Genomic DNA, 17,212 nt, shown 5'->3' with positions numbered 1-17,212 from the left:
TTGACTCAACAACAAATAGAATGGTTACAGGTAGTAATAGTTGAAAGAAGTTACTGACCAGGAATCTGAAGACTTGTTCTACCTTTTTCCCTGCATCTTCTTAGCTAGATGACCTTGGGTTCTCTATAAAATATTTTATCATATGAAAAATGAGAATAACAATATTTGCACTGCCTGCCTCATGGCATCAAATGGGATGATCCCTATGAAAATGCTTTGTAAATTATGAAATGTCCCATGTGCAAAGGTAATATTATTTAATACTTTGTGGTCACAAAGAGTTAGCTATAGACAAAAGAGGACAGTTTATATAGAGATGTCATTCACAGACAATAGTATTGGCCAAAAAAAATTTTAACATTAGATTTTAGGAAATACATTTTAAGAAAACAAACCAAATAAAAATTGCAAAACATTGTGTGAGGATTAAGAGAAGAGCCAGGTACTTTAAGTCATGGCTTTATTGTTCAGGATTCAAATTTGCTATACAAAAATGTTGAAGGTGTTTTTACACATAATATGTTCTGAACTAGGATAAATGTAACTTCTGACAATTGTTACATAGCTTACACATATACAACTTTTGACAACATAGGTATTAGTTTTGTTTCTATTCACACAGGTAAATCTGAGACATTTTCGTAGAGGTCGGAGGAGATCACTTGCACTTGTAGCACATACTGGATATCTGCCGCATCAGCAGGATCCTCATCATGTTCACAGGAACACTCCACTGCATGCCAATGCACTTTGCCACTTTCATATTGCAGCCAGCATCAACCCAGCCACAGGTAATAAAACATTGTTCAAAACATGTTTTTGAAATTGAATAGATTGATTTTATAACAAGTAAGTTATACTTTTAGTTTTGGAATAAGTAGAATATTGGAGGTGACTTTCTTAGCCCACTTTTCATTGTAGTAAGCTAATGGATTTCTGTTTGTTTGCCTTTTAGGCCATGATTTTATTTGTGATTTAGGATCTTGATAAGGCATTGAAGTTCATCATTTATTCAAAAGTTGAGATTTGAACTGTTACTTAATAAAAGTACTACAGAAGTAGTATTGTATTTTTTTACTTTTTATTTTTATTATTATTATTTTTTTTAGATGGAATTTTGCTCTTGTTACCCAGGCTGGAGTGCAATGGTGTGATCTCAGCTCACCACAACCTCTGCCTCCTGGGTTCAGGCAATTCTCTTGTCTCAGCCTCCCGAGTAGCGCACCATAACCAGCTAAATTTTTTGTATTTTTAGTAGAGATGGGGTTTCATCATGTTGACCAGGATGGTCTTGATCTCTTGACCTCGTGATCCACCTGCCTCAGCCTCCCAAAGTGCTGGGATTATAGGCATGAGCCACCATGCCCGGACTTTTTATTTTTCATAGAGACGGAATCTTGCTGTGTTTCCCAGGCTGGTCTCAAACTCCTGGCCTCAAGCGATCTTCCTGTCTTGGCCTCCCAAAATGCTGAGATTACAGACATGAGCTACCATGCCCAACCTCTAAAAGTAGTGTTTTATGATTATCATATAGTTGTTAAAATCTTTGCATTTGGTACTTGATCTTTGGAGCCATTCCATAAAGAGGGCAGAAATACGTAAAAGCTATTACTGGAAGAATTAAGAAACTTAATCTCTGTAGTCAAATATGTACTGTTAGACTAAGAGATCTAGATTATCTGGGTCTACCTATGAATTTGAAAATGTAAGTACTTACTATTTTTGAGACGAGGAATCATTCCTGTTGCCCAGGTTGGAGTGCTGTGGCACAAACATGGTTCACTGCAACCTCAACTTCCCAGGCCCAGGTGATTCTCGCACCTCAGCCTCCTAAATAGCTGGGACTATAGGCAGGTACCACCACGCCCAGCTAACTTTTTGTATTTTTAATAGAGACTCAGTTTTTCCATGTTGTCCAGGTTGGTCTTGAACTCCTGGGCTCAAGAGTTCTACATGGCTTGGCTCCTAAAGTGTTGGGATTACAGGCATGAGCCATTGTACCCAGTCAGCACTTATTATTTTATATGTATATAAAATAATATACAGAGTCAAAAATAAATATGTTTAATATATTAAAAATAAACACATTAATATTTATTTTAAAAGATAGATAAATTACATATATATATTTTTTTGTTTGTTTTTTTGTTTTGGACAGAGTCTTGCTCTGTCACCCAGGCTAGAATGCAGTGGTCCAGTCTTGGCTCACTGCAACCTCCGCCTCTCAGGGTGAGGCAATTGTCATGCCTCAGCCTCCCAAGAAGCTAGGACTACAGAAATGCGCCACCGTGCCCAGCTAATTTTTGCATTTTTAATAAAGACAGGTTTTTACCATGTTGGCCAGGTTGGTCTTGAACTCCAGGCCTCAAGCAATCTGCCCACATTGAGTAAATAATTTTTGTGAGTATAAAAACTAGTTGTCACAATTGGAACATTTAAAGTAGAGCCCTGGAATATTACTTGAAAAAAAAAATTAAAGGCAATATTTGCATAAGGTGTTATTTGTATAAAAAGTAAAAGCCTCCTTTCAACTCTGCCACACCTTTGTCCCTCTCCCTAGAAGATAACCACTAACAGCTACTTGATGAGTTTTTGTTTATTATGAAATTTTTTTTTTTTTCTTGAGACAGAGTTTCGCTCTTGTTGCCCAGGGTGGAGTGCAGTGATGCAATCTCAACTCACTGCAACCTTCACCTCCCTAGTAAAAGCAACCTCCTGCCTCAGCCTCCTGAGTAGCTGGGATTACAGGCACCTGCCACCATGCCCAGCTAATTTTTTATATTTTTAGTAGAGACGAGGTTTCACTATGTTGGCCAGGCTAGTCTCAAACTCCTGACCTCAGGTGATCCACTCATCATGACCTCCCAAAGTGCTGGGATTATAGACACTTTGGGAGGCCTATAATCTGGCCATTGTGGAATATTCGTAAGCATAAATGAAGGATAACCTATTTCCATATAGTACATTGGATTTACAGTATTGCATTCTTCAAGGAAATACAGTGATAAAGATGGCCCATTAATTACTTGAATAGAATTTAATCTGTTAAAGCAAGAAGTACTCTGATAAGTCACAGTGTAGAGATATTGTGGTAGGAATGAAAAGTATCTGCTGACCTAGATTTTATTTGGTTGACAACAGTCCTAGCTCTAAAAGAATTTATAAGCCAAGAATAAATGGGGGAATATTGAATTATCTTTATTAAAAAATCATATAGGCTTGAGGCCAGGCACAGTGGCTTATGCCTATGATTTCAACACTTTGGGAGGCTAAGGCATGCACATTACTGGGGGTCAGGAGTTCAAGACCAACCTGGCCAACCTGGTGAAACCCTGTCTCTATTAAAAAATGCACATAAAAATTTGCCGGGCGTGGTGGCGTGCACCTGTAAGTTTCAGCTACTTGGGAGACTGAGGCAGGAGAATTGCTTAAACCCAGGAGGCAGAAGTTGCAGTGAGCTGGTACCATGCACTGCACTCCAGCCTGGGCAACAGAGTGAGATTCCATCTCAAGAAGAAAAAAAAAAAGTCTTCAAATGTAGGCTTGTACCTTTATTTAAAACATACTGACAACGGTTATGATGCCCAGAGTCAACTTTAAGGACAGTTGAATAGTTTTGAAGATCCCCGCTGAGTAAAGGACAGTATTATGAGAATAAGGAAAGCATGAATTCTGTATTAATGAAAAAAGCTTGAGGGATTACTGAAAAAAAGGAACCCTCAATTCTAGTGTGGTATTTCCTTGACTAGCTTCCAATACAAAAACTCTAAGATCTTTCTTTAGATGGTTAGGTCCCTAAGGAAAATATCCAGCAAGTTAAACATTAGTAGCTAGATTGGACCCTATGGAGAATTTCTTTCCCTAAATTTGATTTGTTGGAGTGACTTTTCTGGATGCTTTATTTCTTATTCAAAGCACGACTCTCAGACTTGGCTTCACTTATTTGTCCATCAGTAGAAATAGTTACAGGATAGGCACTCCTAGAGCATGTTCTCTTAGTTCTAATTCTTATACACTGTCCATGAAGATTTTTAGTAAAAATGACATTATTCAAATTTTTGAGTGTGTTCAGGACGTAGAAGAGATGCGTTTCCTTTTGGTTAGAATGCTTCTGCTAGGAGAGAGATCCAAGATGGCTGATCACTAACAGCTCGGGATCGTAGCTCCCAGTGAAAGCACAAAGAACGAGAGGACACCACACCTTCACATGAATTCTTGTTGCTCACGCACCAGGAGATTCCCAGCAGAGGAGCCCCACGGGTCACCAGCGCGACTCTCGTGACCGGCGAGGTGGTTTTGCCGGCGCCTCGGAGTGTTGGTTCTTGGTGCAGAGTCAGAAAAGCACCATCAATCTTAACGCCGCTGATTTAGTCGGCGCAGTGGGTTGCTCAGATTTCGGCGCTGAGAATCAGTAAGTTGGACGTCCACTGAGAAACCCAATAACAAAGATGGTACTTATAAAGACCACAGATGGATAAATCTACAACGAAGGGAAGAAAACAGCCAAAAAAGGCTGAGAATACCCAAGATCAGAATGCCTCTCCCTCAGCAGGGTATCACAGTTCCTCATCAGCAATGAAGCAAGGCTTGATGGAGAACGAGTGTGTTCCAATTACAGAAGCAGGCTTCAAAATGTGGATAATAAGAAACTTCTGTGAATTAAAAGAACTTGTTCTAACCCAATCCAAAGAAACTAAGAACTTTGAAAAAAGGTTTGATGAAATGTTAACATGAATACACAATTTAGAGAGGAAAATAAGTGAACTGATGGAGCTGAAAAACACAATACGAGAACTACTTGAAGTATACACAAGTTATAACAGCCGAATTGATCAAGCAGAAGAAAGGATATCAGAGGTCGAAGACCAACTCAATGAAATAAAACAAGAAGACAAGATTAGAGAAAAAAGGATAAAAAGGAACGAGCAAAGACTCCAAGAAATATGGGACTATGTGAAAAGACCTAATCTACGCTTGATAGGTGTACCTGAATGTGACTAAGAGAATGAATCCAAGCTGGAAATTACACTTCAGGATATTATTCAGGAAAATTTTCCCAACCTAGTAAGGCAGGATAATATTGAACTCCAGGTAATACAGAGAACACCACAAAGATATTCCTCAAGAAGAGCAACTCCAAGGCACATAATCGTCATATTCACCAGGGTTGAAATGAAGGAAAAAATACTAAGGGCAGGCAGAGAGAAAGGTCAGGTTACCCACAAAGGGAAGCCTATCAGACTTACAGCAGATCTCTCAGCAGAAACCCTACAAGCCAGAAGAGAGTGGGGACCAATATTCAACATCCTTAAAAGAACTTTCAACCAAGAATTTCACATCCAGCCAAACTAAGCTTCATAAGTGAAGGAAAAATAAAGTTTTTTGTGAACAAGCAAGCACTCAGAGATTTCATCACTACCAGGCCTGCTTTACAAGAGCTTCTGAAAGAACCACTACACATAGAAAGGAACAAACAGTATCAGCCTTTCTAAAAAATACCAAAAAGTAAAGAGCATCAATATAATGAAGAATTTACATCAACTAATGGGCAAAATAGCCAGCTAATATTAAATGGCAGTATTAAACTCACATATATCATTATTAATTCTAAATTTAAATTGACTAAATCCCCCAATCCAAAGACAGACAGGCAATTTGGATAAAAAACTAAAACCCATCAGTATGCTGCATCCAGACCCATTTCACATTCAAGGATACACAAAGACTCAAAACAAGAGATGGAGAAAGATTTACCAACCAGAGAGCTAAAATATATAAATAAAAAGCAGAAGTTACAATTTTTGCCTCTGATAAAATAGTCTTTAAAGCAACAAAGATCAAAAGAAGCAAAGAAGGACATTATATAATGATAAAAGGATCAATGCAACAACAAGAAGAGCTAAAGATCCTAAATATATACACACCCAATACAGGAATACCCAGACATACAAGACTAATAAAGAGACTTAGACTCCCACACAATAATAGTGGGAGACTTCAACATTAATATTAGACAGATCAAAGACAGAAAATTAACGATATCCAGGACTTGAACTCAGATCTGGAGCAAGTAAACATAATTAACATTTATAGAACTCTCCACTTTAAATACACAAAATATACACTCTTATCAGTACCACATCATATCAACTTAGAAGTTTAAATGAAATGTTGATTGGCTCCTTGTTATTCTCTTCCTTCATTTTCTTTTATGTCTCCATTATTAAGGACAATTATAGGCATACCCATATTTAGACTGCATTCTAGCCCAGGCAATAAAGCAATACCCCCATTCTCTCTCCCTCTTCCTCTTTCTCCTTCTTCCTCTTCTTTATTCTTTTTCTTATTATTCTTTTTTTCTTTCTCAAAAAAAATAATAAAATGTTTAATTTGAGGCATTGATGGGACATACAGGTGATTGCCATTAGGCTGCTAGAATTGTGGATAGTATTTGCTTCTTCATATAAACACTTGCAAAAGCAATCCAAAGCTTCCATTTAAAACCAAAAGAAAATTATATTAGCCAAAAAAAAAAAAAAAAAGCCAGCATTATCCTGTCTTCTTGTGAATTTAACAGTAAGGCCTACTAAAGGCATTGCTTATCTCTTTTGAGGGGCTGATTGTAAGTCAGATATCAGAAAGTCTTACCCATGAATTCTTGGGGGCACCCTCTTAATCTCTGGCACCACTGTGTATCCACCTAGGGAGAATGGGATTGGCAGTGAGACCAGCCAAGGTTACTACTGAGTGCTTAATCTGTCCCAGTGTAGGAACTAGAAGTTGTGGTAGGAAATAATGATACAGTGGTAATCAGAACAGGTAAGGTTCTTGCTCCCATGAAGCGTATAATCAGGCAGGGGATAAATTAATATCGTGAAATAATTATACTAAGGAATATACACTTATAAACAGATGCTCTTGGAATGGATGTAGCTATCAAGTCTTAGAACCTATCTCCAATAGAAGGGACAGGAGAAAATTTTTTTTAATCCTTTCCTTTACATTCATCTCCTATAATATTCTTTCTAATAATATGGTACCTAACAATGGATACATTGTTTGAAGAGATATTTAATTCAAATTATTTACTTTTTTTTTTTTGAGATGGAGTCTCGATCTGTTGCCCAGGGTGGGGTGCAGTAGCATGGTCCCGGCTCACTGCAACCTCTGCCTCCCAGATTCAGGCGATTCTCCTGCCTTAGCCTTGTGAGTAGCTGGGACTATACACACCTGGCACTGTGCCCAGCTAATTTTTTTTTTTTTTTAGTAGAGACTGGGTTTCACCATATTGGCCAGGCTGATCTCGAACTCTTGACCTTGTGATCTGCCTGCGTTGGCCTTCCAAAGTGCTGGGATTACAAGCGTGAGCCACCACACCTGGCCTTTACCTTTCTTTTAAAAAATAGATTTATTTTGGAGAAAATTGTTTATACTCCTTGAGTTCATTCTAGCCTTTACAGTTTAGCAGATACCAGCATGATCCAAGTTTGATTTAATATGATCTTTGAATTTTTGCTTGCTTCTACTAATTATGGATTATTTGTCACAACTGACTGGATTTGTACTTCAGTATACTCAATTTAACATTTATATCAAAAGTAATACCAAGGGGTCAGAATATCAAGCTGTAATTCCAACACTTTGGGAGGCCGAGGCGGGTGTGTCACCTGAGGCCAGGAGTTTGAGAACAGCCAGGCCAACATGATGAAACTCCGTCTCTATGAAAAAAAAAATCTATCTATCTATCTATCTATCTATCTATCTATCTATCTATCTATCTATGTGTGTGTAGTCCCAGCTACTTGGGAGGCTGAGGCAGGAGCATTGCTTGAACTAGGCAGAGGCTGCAGTGAGCCGCGATTACACCACTGTCCTCCAGCCTGGGTGACAGAGCGAGACTCCATCTCAAAAAAAAAAAAAAGTAGTACCAAGGAACAAATGTTTCTTTAGCTGAGGTGTACTGTCTTGAATGCTTTCCTTGACCATGAAAAGGGAACCTCAACTTCAGTCTTGATGCTAACAAATAAGCAGTCCATCTTAGAATTAGATAGATCATTAAAGAACTTAATAGGTCAGTCTATTAAGTAAAAACAAATTGTTGCTACTAGGATATGTTCCTAGTTCCTTTGACATTATGGTGATGACTTTTTTTGTGTGTGTGGATCAGCTTAAAATTTGCTTGTTACCAAAATTTGTTATAAATATTCCTATTAACAGAGCTACAAATTATAGACATTTTTATCATGTGAATATGTTTCAGTGTTGAAACATTTTGGTTAAAAATACATTATACTATGAAATGTAGAATATATAATTTAATCTCCTTTACAATAGTTACATTAAATTTACCATTTAAATCTGTTACCACTAATAATAGTGGCAAACATTACTATGTTGGAAATCTTTTTTTTTTTTTAATTGTAATTTAGGTTTTGGGGTACATGTGCAGATCATGCAGGATTGTTGCAAAGGTGCATGCATGGCAAGGTGGTTTGCTGCCTTCATCCCCCCACGACCTATATCTGATATTTCTCCCCTCATTATCCCCTCATTATCCCTCCCCACCCTCCCCACCTTCCCCACCCCTGCTGTCCCTCCCTTAACCTCCCCCTACTGACTACAGTGTGTGATGCTCCCCTCCCTGTATCCATGTGTTCTAATTGTTCAACACCCGCCTATGAGTGATAACATATGGTGTTTAGTTTTCTGTTCTTGTGTCAGTTTGCTGAGATTGATGCTTTCCAGATTCATCCATGTTCCTATGAAGGACATGAACTCATCGTTTTTTATGGCTGCATAGTATTCCATTGTGTATATGTGTCACATTTTCTTTGTCCAGTCTATCAATGATGGACATTTGGGTTGGTTCCAGGTCTTTGCTATTGCAAGCAGTGCCGCAATGAACATACGTGTGAATGTGTCTTTCTAATAGAACGATTTATAATCCTTTGGGTATATACCCAGTAATGGAATTGCTGGGTCAAATGGTATTTCTATTTCTAGGTCCTTGGGGAATCGCCACACTGTCTTCCACAAGGGTTGAACTAATTTACACTCCCACCAATAGTGTAAAAGTGTTCCTGTTTCTCCACATCCTCTCCAGCATCTGTTGTCTCCGGATTTTTTAATGATTGCCATTCTAACTGGCATGAGATGGTATCTCCATGTGGTTTTGATTTGCATTTCTCTAAGGATGAGTGATGATGAGCATTTTTAATATGTTTGTTGGACTCATCGATGTCTTCTTCTGTAAAGTGTCTGTTTATATCCTTTGCCCACTTTTGAATGGTTTTTTTTTTTTTCTTCTTGTAAATCTGTTTTAGTTCTTTGTAGATTCTGGATATTAGCCCTTTGTCAGATAGGTAGTTTGCAAAAATTTTTTTCCCATTCTGTTGGTTGCCAGTTTACTCTAATGATTGTTTCCTTTGCTGTACAGAAGCCCTGGAGTTTAATTAGATCCCATTTATTTTGGCTTTTGTTGCCAGTGCTTTTGGTATTTCAGTCATGAAGTCCTTGCCTATGCCTGTGACCTGAATGATTTTCCCTAGGTTTTCTTCTAGGGTTTTTATGGTGTTAGGTCTTATCTTTAAGTGTTTAATCCATCTGGAGTTAATTTTAGTGTAAGGTGTCAGGAAGGGGTCCAGTTTCTGCTTTCTGCATATGACTAGCCAGTTTTCCCAACAACATTTATTAAACAGGGAATCCTTTCCCCATTGCTTGTTTTTCTCAGGTTTGTCAAAGATCAGATGATTGCAGATATGTGGTGTTGCTTCTGAGGCCTCTGTTCTGTTCCGTTGGTCTATGTCTCTGTTTTGATTACTGTCGCCTTGTAGCATAGTTTGCAGTCAGGCAGTGTGATATCTCTAGCTTTGTTTTTTTTTGCTTAGGATTGTTTTGGCTATGCCGGCTCTCGTTTGGTTCCATATGAAGTTTGAAGTGGTTTTTTCCAGTTCTGTGAAGAAGGTTATTGGTAGCTTGATGAGGATAGCGTTGAATCTATAATTTACTTTGGGCAGTATGGCCATTTTGATGATGTTGATTGTTCCCAACCATGAGCATGGGATGTTTTTCTATCTGTTTGTGTCCTCTCTTACTTTTTTTTTTTTTGAGACAGAGTTTCGCTCTTGTTACCCAGGCTGGAGTGCAATGGCACGATCTCGGCTCACCGCAACCTCCGCCTCCTGGGTTCAGGCAATTCTCCTGCCTCAGCCTCCCAAGTAGGTGGGATTATAGGCACAAGCCACCATGCCCAGCTAATTTTTTGTATTTTTAGTAGAGATGGGGTTTCACCATGTTGACCAGGTTGGTCTCGATCTCTCGACCTTGTGATCCACCCGCCTCGGCCTCCCAAAGTGCTGGGATTACAGGCTTGAGCCACCGCGCCCGGCCCTCTCTTACTTCTTTGAGCAGTGGTTTGTAGTTCTCCTTGAAGAGGTCCTTTACATCCTTTTTAAGTTGTATTCCTAGGTATTTTGTTCTCTTTATAGCAATTGTGAGTGGGAGTTCACTTTTGATTTGGCTCTCTGTTAGTCTGTTATTGGTATATAGAAATGCTTGTGATTTCTGCACATTGATTCTGTATCCTGAGACTGCTGAAGTTGCTTATCAGTTTCAGGACATTTTGGGCTCAGACAATGGAGTCTTCTAAATATACAATCATGTCATCTACAAATAGAGACAATTTGACTTCCTCTTTTCCTAATTGAATGTTGTTTATTTCTTTTTCTTGCCTGATTGCTCTGGCTAAAACTTCCAATACTATATTGCATAGGAATGTTGAGAGAGGGCATCCTTGTCTAGTGCCAGATTTCAAAGGGAATGCTTCCAGTTTTTGCCCATTTAGTATGATATTGGCTGTGGCTTTGTCGTAAATAGCTTTTATTATTTTGTGATATGTACCATTGATACCTAGTTTCTTGAGGGTTTTTTACATAAAGGGCTATTGAATTTCGTTGAAGGCCTTCTCTGCATGAATTGAGATAATAATGTGGTTTTTGTCTTTGGTTCTGTTTATGTGATGGATTACATTTATAGACTTGCATATGTTGAACCAGCCTTGCATCCCTGGGATGAAGCCTACTTGATCATGATGAATAAGCTTTTTGAGTTGCTGTTGCATTCTGTTTGCCAGTATTTTACTGAAAATTTTTGCGTCTATGTTCATCATGGATATTGGCCTGAAGTTTTCTTTTTTACTTGCGTCTCTGCCAGGTTTTGCTATTAGGATGATGTTGATCTCATAAAATGAGTTGGGGAAGACTCCCCCATTTTGAATCGTTTGGAATAGTTTCAGAAGGAATGGTACCAGCTCCTCTTTGTACGTCTGGTAGAATTCAGCTGTAAACCTGTCTGTACGTGAGTTTTTTTTTAGTCAGTAGGCTCTTAATTGCTGCCTCAATTTCAGACTTTGTTATTGGCCTATTCAGGGATTCAGCTTCTTCCTGGTTTAGTCTTGGAAGAGTGCAAGTGTCCGGGAATTTATCAATATCTTCCAGGTTTACTTTGTGTGCATAGAGTTGTTTGTAATAATCTCTGATGGTAGTTTGTATTTCTGTGAAATCGGTGGTGATGTTGTCCCCTTTTGTTGTTTTTTATTGCATCTGTTTGATTCTTCTCTCTTTTCTTTTTTAGTAGTCTGGCTAGCAGTCTATCTATTTTGTTGATCTTTTCAAAAAACCGGTTCCTGGATTTGTTGATTTTTTGAAGGCTTTTTTGTGTCTCTGTCTCCTTCAGTTCTGCTCTGATCTTAGTTCTTTCTTGTCTTCTGCTAGCTTTTGATTTTTTTTTTATCTTGCTCTTCTCTTTCAATTTTGATGATAGGGTGTCGATTTTAGACCTTTCCTTGCTCCTCAGGTGGGCATTTATTGCTATGAATTTCCCTCTAGACACTGCTTTAAATATGTCCCAGAGTTTCTGGTATGTTGTGTCTTCGTTTTTGTTGGTTTTGAAGAACATCTTTATTTCTGCCTTCATTTCATTATTTATCCAGTCTACATTCAGGAGCCAGTTGTTCATTTTCCATGCAGTTGTGTGGTTTTGAGTTAGTTTCTTAATCCTGAGTTCTAATTTGATTGCACTGTGGTCTGAGAGACTGTTATGATTTCTGTTCTTTTGCATTTGCCGAGGAGTGATTTACTTCTAGTTATGTGGTCGATTTTAGAGTAAGTGTGATGTGGTACTGAGAATAATGTATATTCTGTGGATTTGGGGTTTAGAGTTCTGTAAATGTTTATTAAGTTCACTTGGTCCAGATCTGCATTCAAGTCCTGGATTTCCTTGTTGATTTTCTGTCTTGTTGATCTGTCTAATATTGACAGTGGAGTGTTAAAGTCTCTCATTATTATTGTTCAGGAGTCTCTTTGTAGGTCATTAAGGACTTGCATGATGTATCTAGGTACTCCTGTATTGGGTACGTATATATTATATATTTAGGCTTGTTAGCTCTTCTTGTTGTATTGATCCTTTTACCATTATGTAATACCCTTCTTTTTCTCTTTTGATTTTTGTTGGTTTAAAGTCTGTTTTATCAGAGACTAGGATTGCCACCCCTGCTTTTTTTTTTGCGCTTCATTTGCTTGGTAAATCTTCTTCCATCCCTTTATTTTGAGTCTCTGTGTGTCTTTGCACATGAGATGGGTCTCCTCAATACAGCATACTGATGGTTCTTGGCTTTTTATCCAATTCGCCAGTCTGTGTCTTTTAATTGGGGCATTTAGTCCATTTTTATTTAATGTTAATATTGTGATGTGTGAATCTGATCCTGTCATTTTATTACTGGCTGGTTGTTTTGCCCTTTGGTTGGCATAATTTCTTCATTGCATCATTGGTCTTTACCATTTGGTTCTTTTTTGCAGTGGCTGGTACTGGTTTTTCCTTTCTGTGTTTAGAAGAAGAGCTTCCTTTAGGAGCTCTTCTTGCAGGGCATGTCTGGTAGTGACAAAATCTTTCAGCAATTGCTTGTCTATAAAGTATTTCATTTCTCCTTCACTTATGAAGCTTAGTTTGGCTGGATGTGAAATTTTAGGTTGAAAGTTATTTTCTTTAAGGATGTTGAATATTGGCCCCACTCTTCTGGCCTGTAGGGTTTCTGCCAAGAGCTCCACTGTGAGTCTGATGTGCTTCCCTTTGTGGGTGACCCGACCTTTCTCTCTGGCTGCCCTTAGCATTTTTGCCTTCATTTCAACCGTGATGAATCTGATGATTACGTGACTTGGGGTTTCTCTTCTAGAGGAGTGTCACTGTGGTGTTTTCTGTATTTCCTGTATTTGAATGTTGGCCTACCTTGCTAGGCTGGGGAAGTTCTCCTGGATAATATCCTGAAGAGTTTTCCAGCTTGGATTCATTCTTCCTGTCATCTTCTGGTCTACCGATCAGGTGTAGTTTAGGTCTTTTCACGTAGTCCCATATTTCTGGAAGGCTTTGTTCATTTCTTTTCACTCTTTGTTCTCTTTTCTTTTGTTTTATTTCATTGATTTGATCCTCAATCTCTGATATCCTTTCTTCTGCTTGATCTATTCAGCTATTGAAACTTGTGTATGCTTCATGAAGTTCTTGTGCTGTGTTTTTCAGCTCCATCAAGTTGTTTATGTTCTTTTGTAAGCTGGTTATTCTAGTTAGCATTTTGTCTAAAATTTTTTAAGGTTTTTAGTTTCTTTGCATTGGAATAGAACATGTTCCTTTAACTCAGCGAAGTTTGTTATTACCCACCTTCTGAAGCCTGCTTCTGTCAGTTCGTTAAGTTTGTTCTCCATCCTGCTTTGTTCCCTTGCTGGTGAGGAGTTGTGATCTTGTGGTGGGGGAGAGACATTCTGGGTTTTGATGGTTTCATTCTTCTTGTACTGGTTTCTCTCCATCTCTTGGATTTATATAGTTTTGATCTCAGGTAGCTGCTTGGGGAGGCGGTCTTTCCTTTTTCTGCCTGCAGAAGCCCTCTGGGCCTCCAAGGATTCAGTAGAGTTGCTGTGTCTCTTGTTTACTCAGGAAAATTAGGCTGGCTTCTGTAATAGTAGCTTCCCTTTCACTGGCAGAGCTGGATAGTTCCTGGTCGCTCACTAACTGACTTTCTGGGTGCCTAACTCTGGAGTGAGAGTTTTTTGGCCTGCTGGGCTTTGTGCAGTGGGGTACCCGTCCTGTCAGGACCCATCCTGCCCTTAGGGCTGTTTCCTGTGTTCTGTTCCCCTTCTTACTGGGGGGCGGGTAGCTCCATCCCACTGGCTTTTTGGCTTTCTGGGTGTCAGCCAGTGCTTCGGCCTAGATCCATGCTGCAGCCAGGGCGCTGGCAGAAGTTGCTGTTCTGCCTTGTTCAGGCAGCTTGCTAAGGCTTTTCAGCCTGATGAAGATCTCCTGTTCTGTGGGTTGTGTAGGGCTTGGGTAGAGCGCTGTATTTGAACTGTAGTCCCAGAGGGGGAGGTCCCCCCTGTCCTCCGGTTGGTTGCATGCCCCTTCTGGGTGGGGCAGTGCCCACCTTGCTGCAACTTGCCCTATTTGGTTTATACCCACTGTCTGACCAGACCCACAAAATGAACCTGGTACCTCGTTTGGAATTGTGGAGATCACTTGGCTTCTGCGTCTCTCTTGCTGGGAGCTGCTTTCCGGAGCTGACTCTTACCCTGCCCTCTTGAGATCCCGGGAAATCTTTTCTTTTACATCACAACATTGTTACATGAATTGTTAATGGTACCCCCCAAAAAAATACAGAAATGCAACGTAAGAATACAGCTAAGTGCAAAATGGTGACTTTTTTTTCTTCAAGAGTAAAAGTAATTTTTTCTCTTCTAGTGAAATAGACTACATAGATAGAAACAGATTGGTTCTTAGCTTTACAATTTTGCATAGAAATGCTCTATAAATGCTTATTTCCCCACTGCTACTTACAAAAAATATAAAAATGGAGTTAAAGGAGAGTTTCCTTGTTGGTTCCCATCCCACCTTATGAAAGATGCTATATTCTATTTTGGCAGGGCCAATATATGGAAAATATCTAAATGAAATGTTGTTACAAAAATGAATTAGTAATGAGATTCTAGCTAAGGAGGGCACTAAATGAGGATAATATATATTTAAAGAATCCAAAACAGACAAACAAAGGTTGCTGTAAAAAAGCTCTGGATACACTTTGTAAGCATATAGGTTTTTTTCTTTTTTCATTTGTATTTCTAAACAATGGAATGGTCGACTGTGTTAGACTAAATTACTCTATTGGCTGGATGCAGTGGTTCATGCTTGTAATCCCAGCACTTTGGGAGGCTGAGGCAGTGATGAAATCAGGAGTTAGAGACCAGCCTAGCCAACTGGTGAAACCCCATCTCTACTAAAAATACAAAATTAGCCAGACGTGGTGGCATATGCCTGTAATCCCAGCTACTTGGGTGGCTGAAGCAGGAGAATTGCTTGAACCTGGGAGGTGGAGGTTGCGGTGAGCCAAGACTGCCATTGCACTTCAGCCTGGGCAGCAAGAGTGAAACTCTGTTTCAGAAGAAAAAGAAAAAAAATATATATATACACAATACGTAATAATAAATAAAAATATAAACAATAAATTTAAAATAAATATTTTAAAATAAATTTTATTTCTTTAAAAATTAAACATTTTATTTAAACAATAAAATTTTTTAAAACATTTAAAATAAATAAATTTGTTATTTAAAAATAACATTTATTGTTATATATTAGTATATATAATTACATTATTGTATATGCTACATTGACTGGAACCTTTGTATTATAATTATCATAGAAAAAACTTAGTTTGCATCGTATTATGGCAGTTTATCCTCACTGAAAACCTTGCAGCATCCTTTTATTTTGGAATATCCTGTAAACAATTATGCCACCAGGACCTGATTGTATAACAATAAAATGTTATCTTGCATTAGATTGAGGATATCTGTTCAATAAAAGACAGAAAGGAAAATATAGGAAATGTACATAGAACTGTTACTTTCTAAGTGCACAACACCGTAGACAATTTAAGGCATCATAATCGCCATCAAGAACAGTAACTGCAAAAGTTTGTCATGTTGTTAAATTCATCATTATGGATAAAACTGGTGGAGAATGATAAAACAGATCCATCTAACACTGATGTCCAAGCTGGTATTGGCAACTAATGCGTAACTGGTGGTCAATAGAGTGTTTAAAAGATATTAACTTTTTATTGTTCTTTTCCAGGGGTCCTGAAGAGTTCTGTTATGAAATAAGTTGTTGAGTTGGGCTTTCCAGTTTGCTTTCTCATCCTCAAACCAATGACGTTTTTCCTAATTGTTTGTGCTATGCTTCTAAATTCCTTTTTGCTCTTAGCACCATTGGAGCTCAGCTTCAGAGTCCTTTAGTTTTTGAACTTTTTCTCTGACCTTCATCTTGAACACCTGCTCTATGTGCATCTCCATCTTCTTCATTTTAACTTCATGCTCTCTTCTTTCCTCTTCCATTTGTGCCAGAGGGCTCTTAGTAAGCTGCCCTTTATTCTTGCTGTTATCAACTCCATTGTAAATCAGCTACCAGTTTTCTATTTCTGTAGTTTTCATAGTGGGCATTATCGGGGACATCTTTCAAGTCTTACATGTGTGTTCTTTATTCCTTAGAATTGTAAAATTACAGTGTTCACCATTTTCTTTCTTTCTTTCTTTCTTTCTTTCTTTCTTTTTTTTTTTTTCTGCTGGAGTCTCGCTTTGTGGCCCAGGCTAGAGTTCAGTGGCACTTTCTCGGCTTATTGCACCTCCACCGCACCAGGTTCAAGCAGTTCTCTGTCTCAGCCGCCCGAGTAGCTGGGATTCAGGCGCCTGCCACCAGGCCTGGCCAATTTTTTTGTATTTTTAGTAGAGGCAGGGTTTCATCATCTTGGCCAGGCTGGTCTTGATCTCCTGACCTTGTGATCCACCCACCTCAGCCTCCCAAAGTGCTGGGATTACAGGTGTGAGCCACCGTGCCCGGCCTGTTCACCATTTTCAACACCGGCAACACTCCAGGATACTGTCTTATTCTGACTCAAGTAACTTCAATGGTAGTATTACTACCTACCACAGCAAGAAGTAAACAGTCTTTTTTTTAATTTGAGACAGAGTCTGGCTGTCACCCAGGCAAGCCTGGCGATAGCTGGTTGTCCAAGATAGAATTTTAATTCAACTTTAAACTTACAGAATTACTTAATCTGGTAATCTGGAGTACAGTGGCTGATAGCTAACTGCAACGTCTGCCTCCTGAGTTCAAGTGA

At 38.8% G+C, this 17,212-nt stretch overlaps 1 protein-coding gene and 1 pseudogene across 5 annotated transcripts in view; one reads left to right on the top strand and one right to left on the bottom strand.

The window, feature by feature from the left end:
- Positions 1–17,212, top strand: part of DMXL1 (Dmx like 1) — a 170,352-nt gene that overhangs the window by 33,561 nt on the left and 119,579 nt on the right. For all 5 annotated transcript variants that reach the window (XM_074382300.1, XM_074382293.1, XM_003920672.4 and 2 more), the window contains one exon: positions 623–791. In XM_074382300.1, the coding sequence (XP_074238401.1) occupies positions 623–791 (169 nt within the window). The remainder of the gene's footprint in view (positions 1–622; positions 792–17,212) is intronic.
- LOC104651872 (septin-7 pseudogene) lies at positions 16,075–16,616 on the bottom strand (annotated as a pseudogene).

Source organism: Saimiri boliviensis, chromosome 1, assembly GCF_048565385.1.
Source record: "Saimiri boliviensis isolate mSaiBol1 chromosome 1, mSaiBol1.pri, whole genome shotgun sequence".
Taxonomy (NCBI): domain Eukaryota; kingdom Metazoa; phylum Chordata; class Mammalia; order Primates; family Cebidae; genus Saimiri; species Saimiri boliviensis.
The sequence above is the reverse complement of the archived record's forward strand: the minus strand, read 5'-3'. Positions and strand labels throughout refer to the sequence as shown.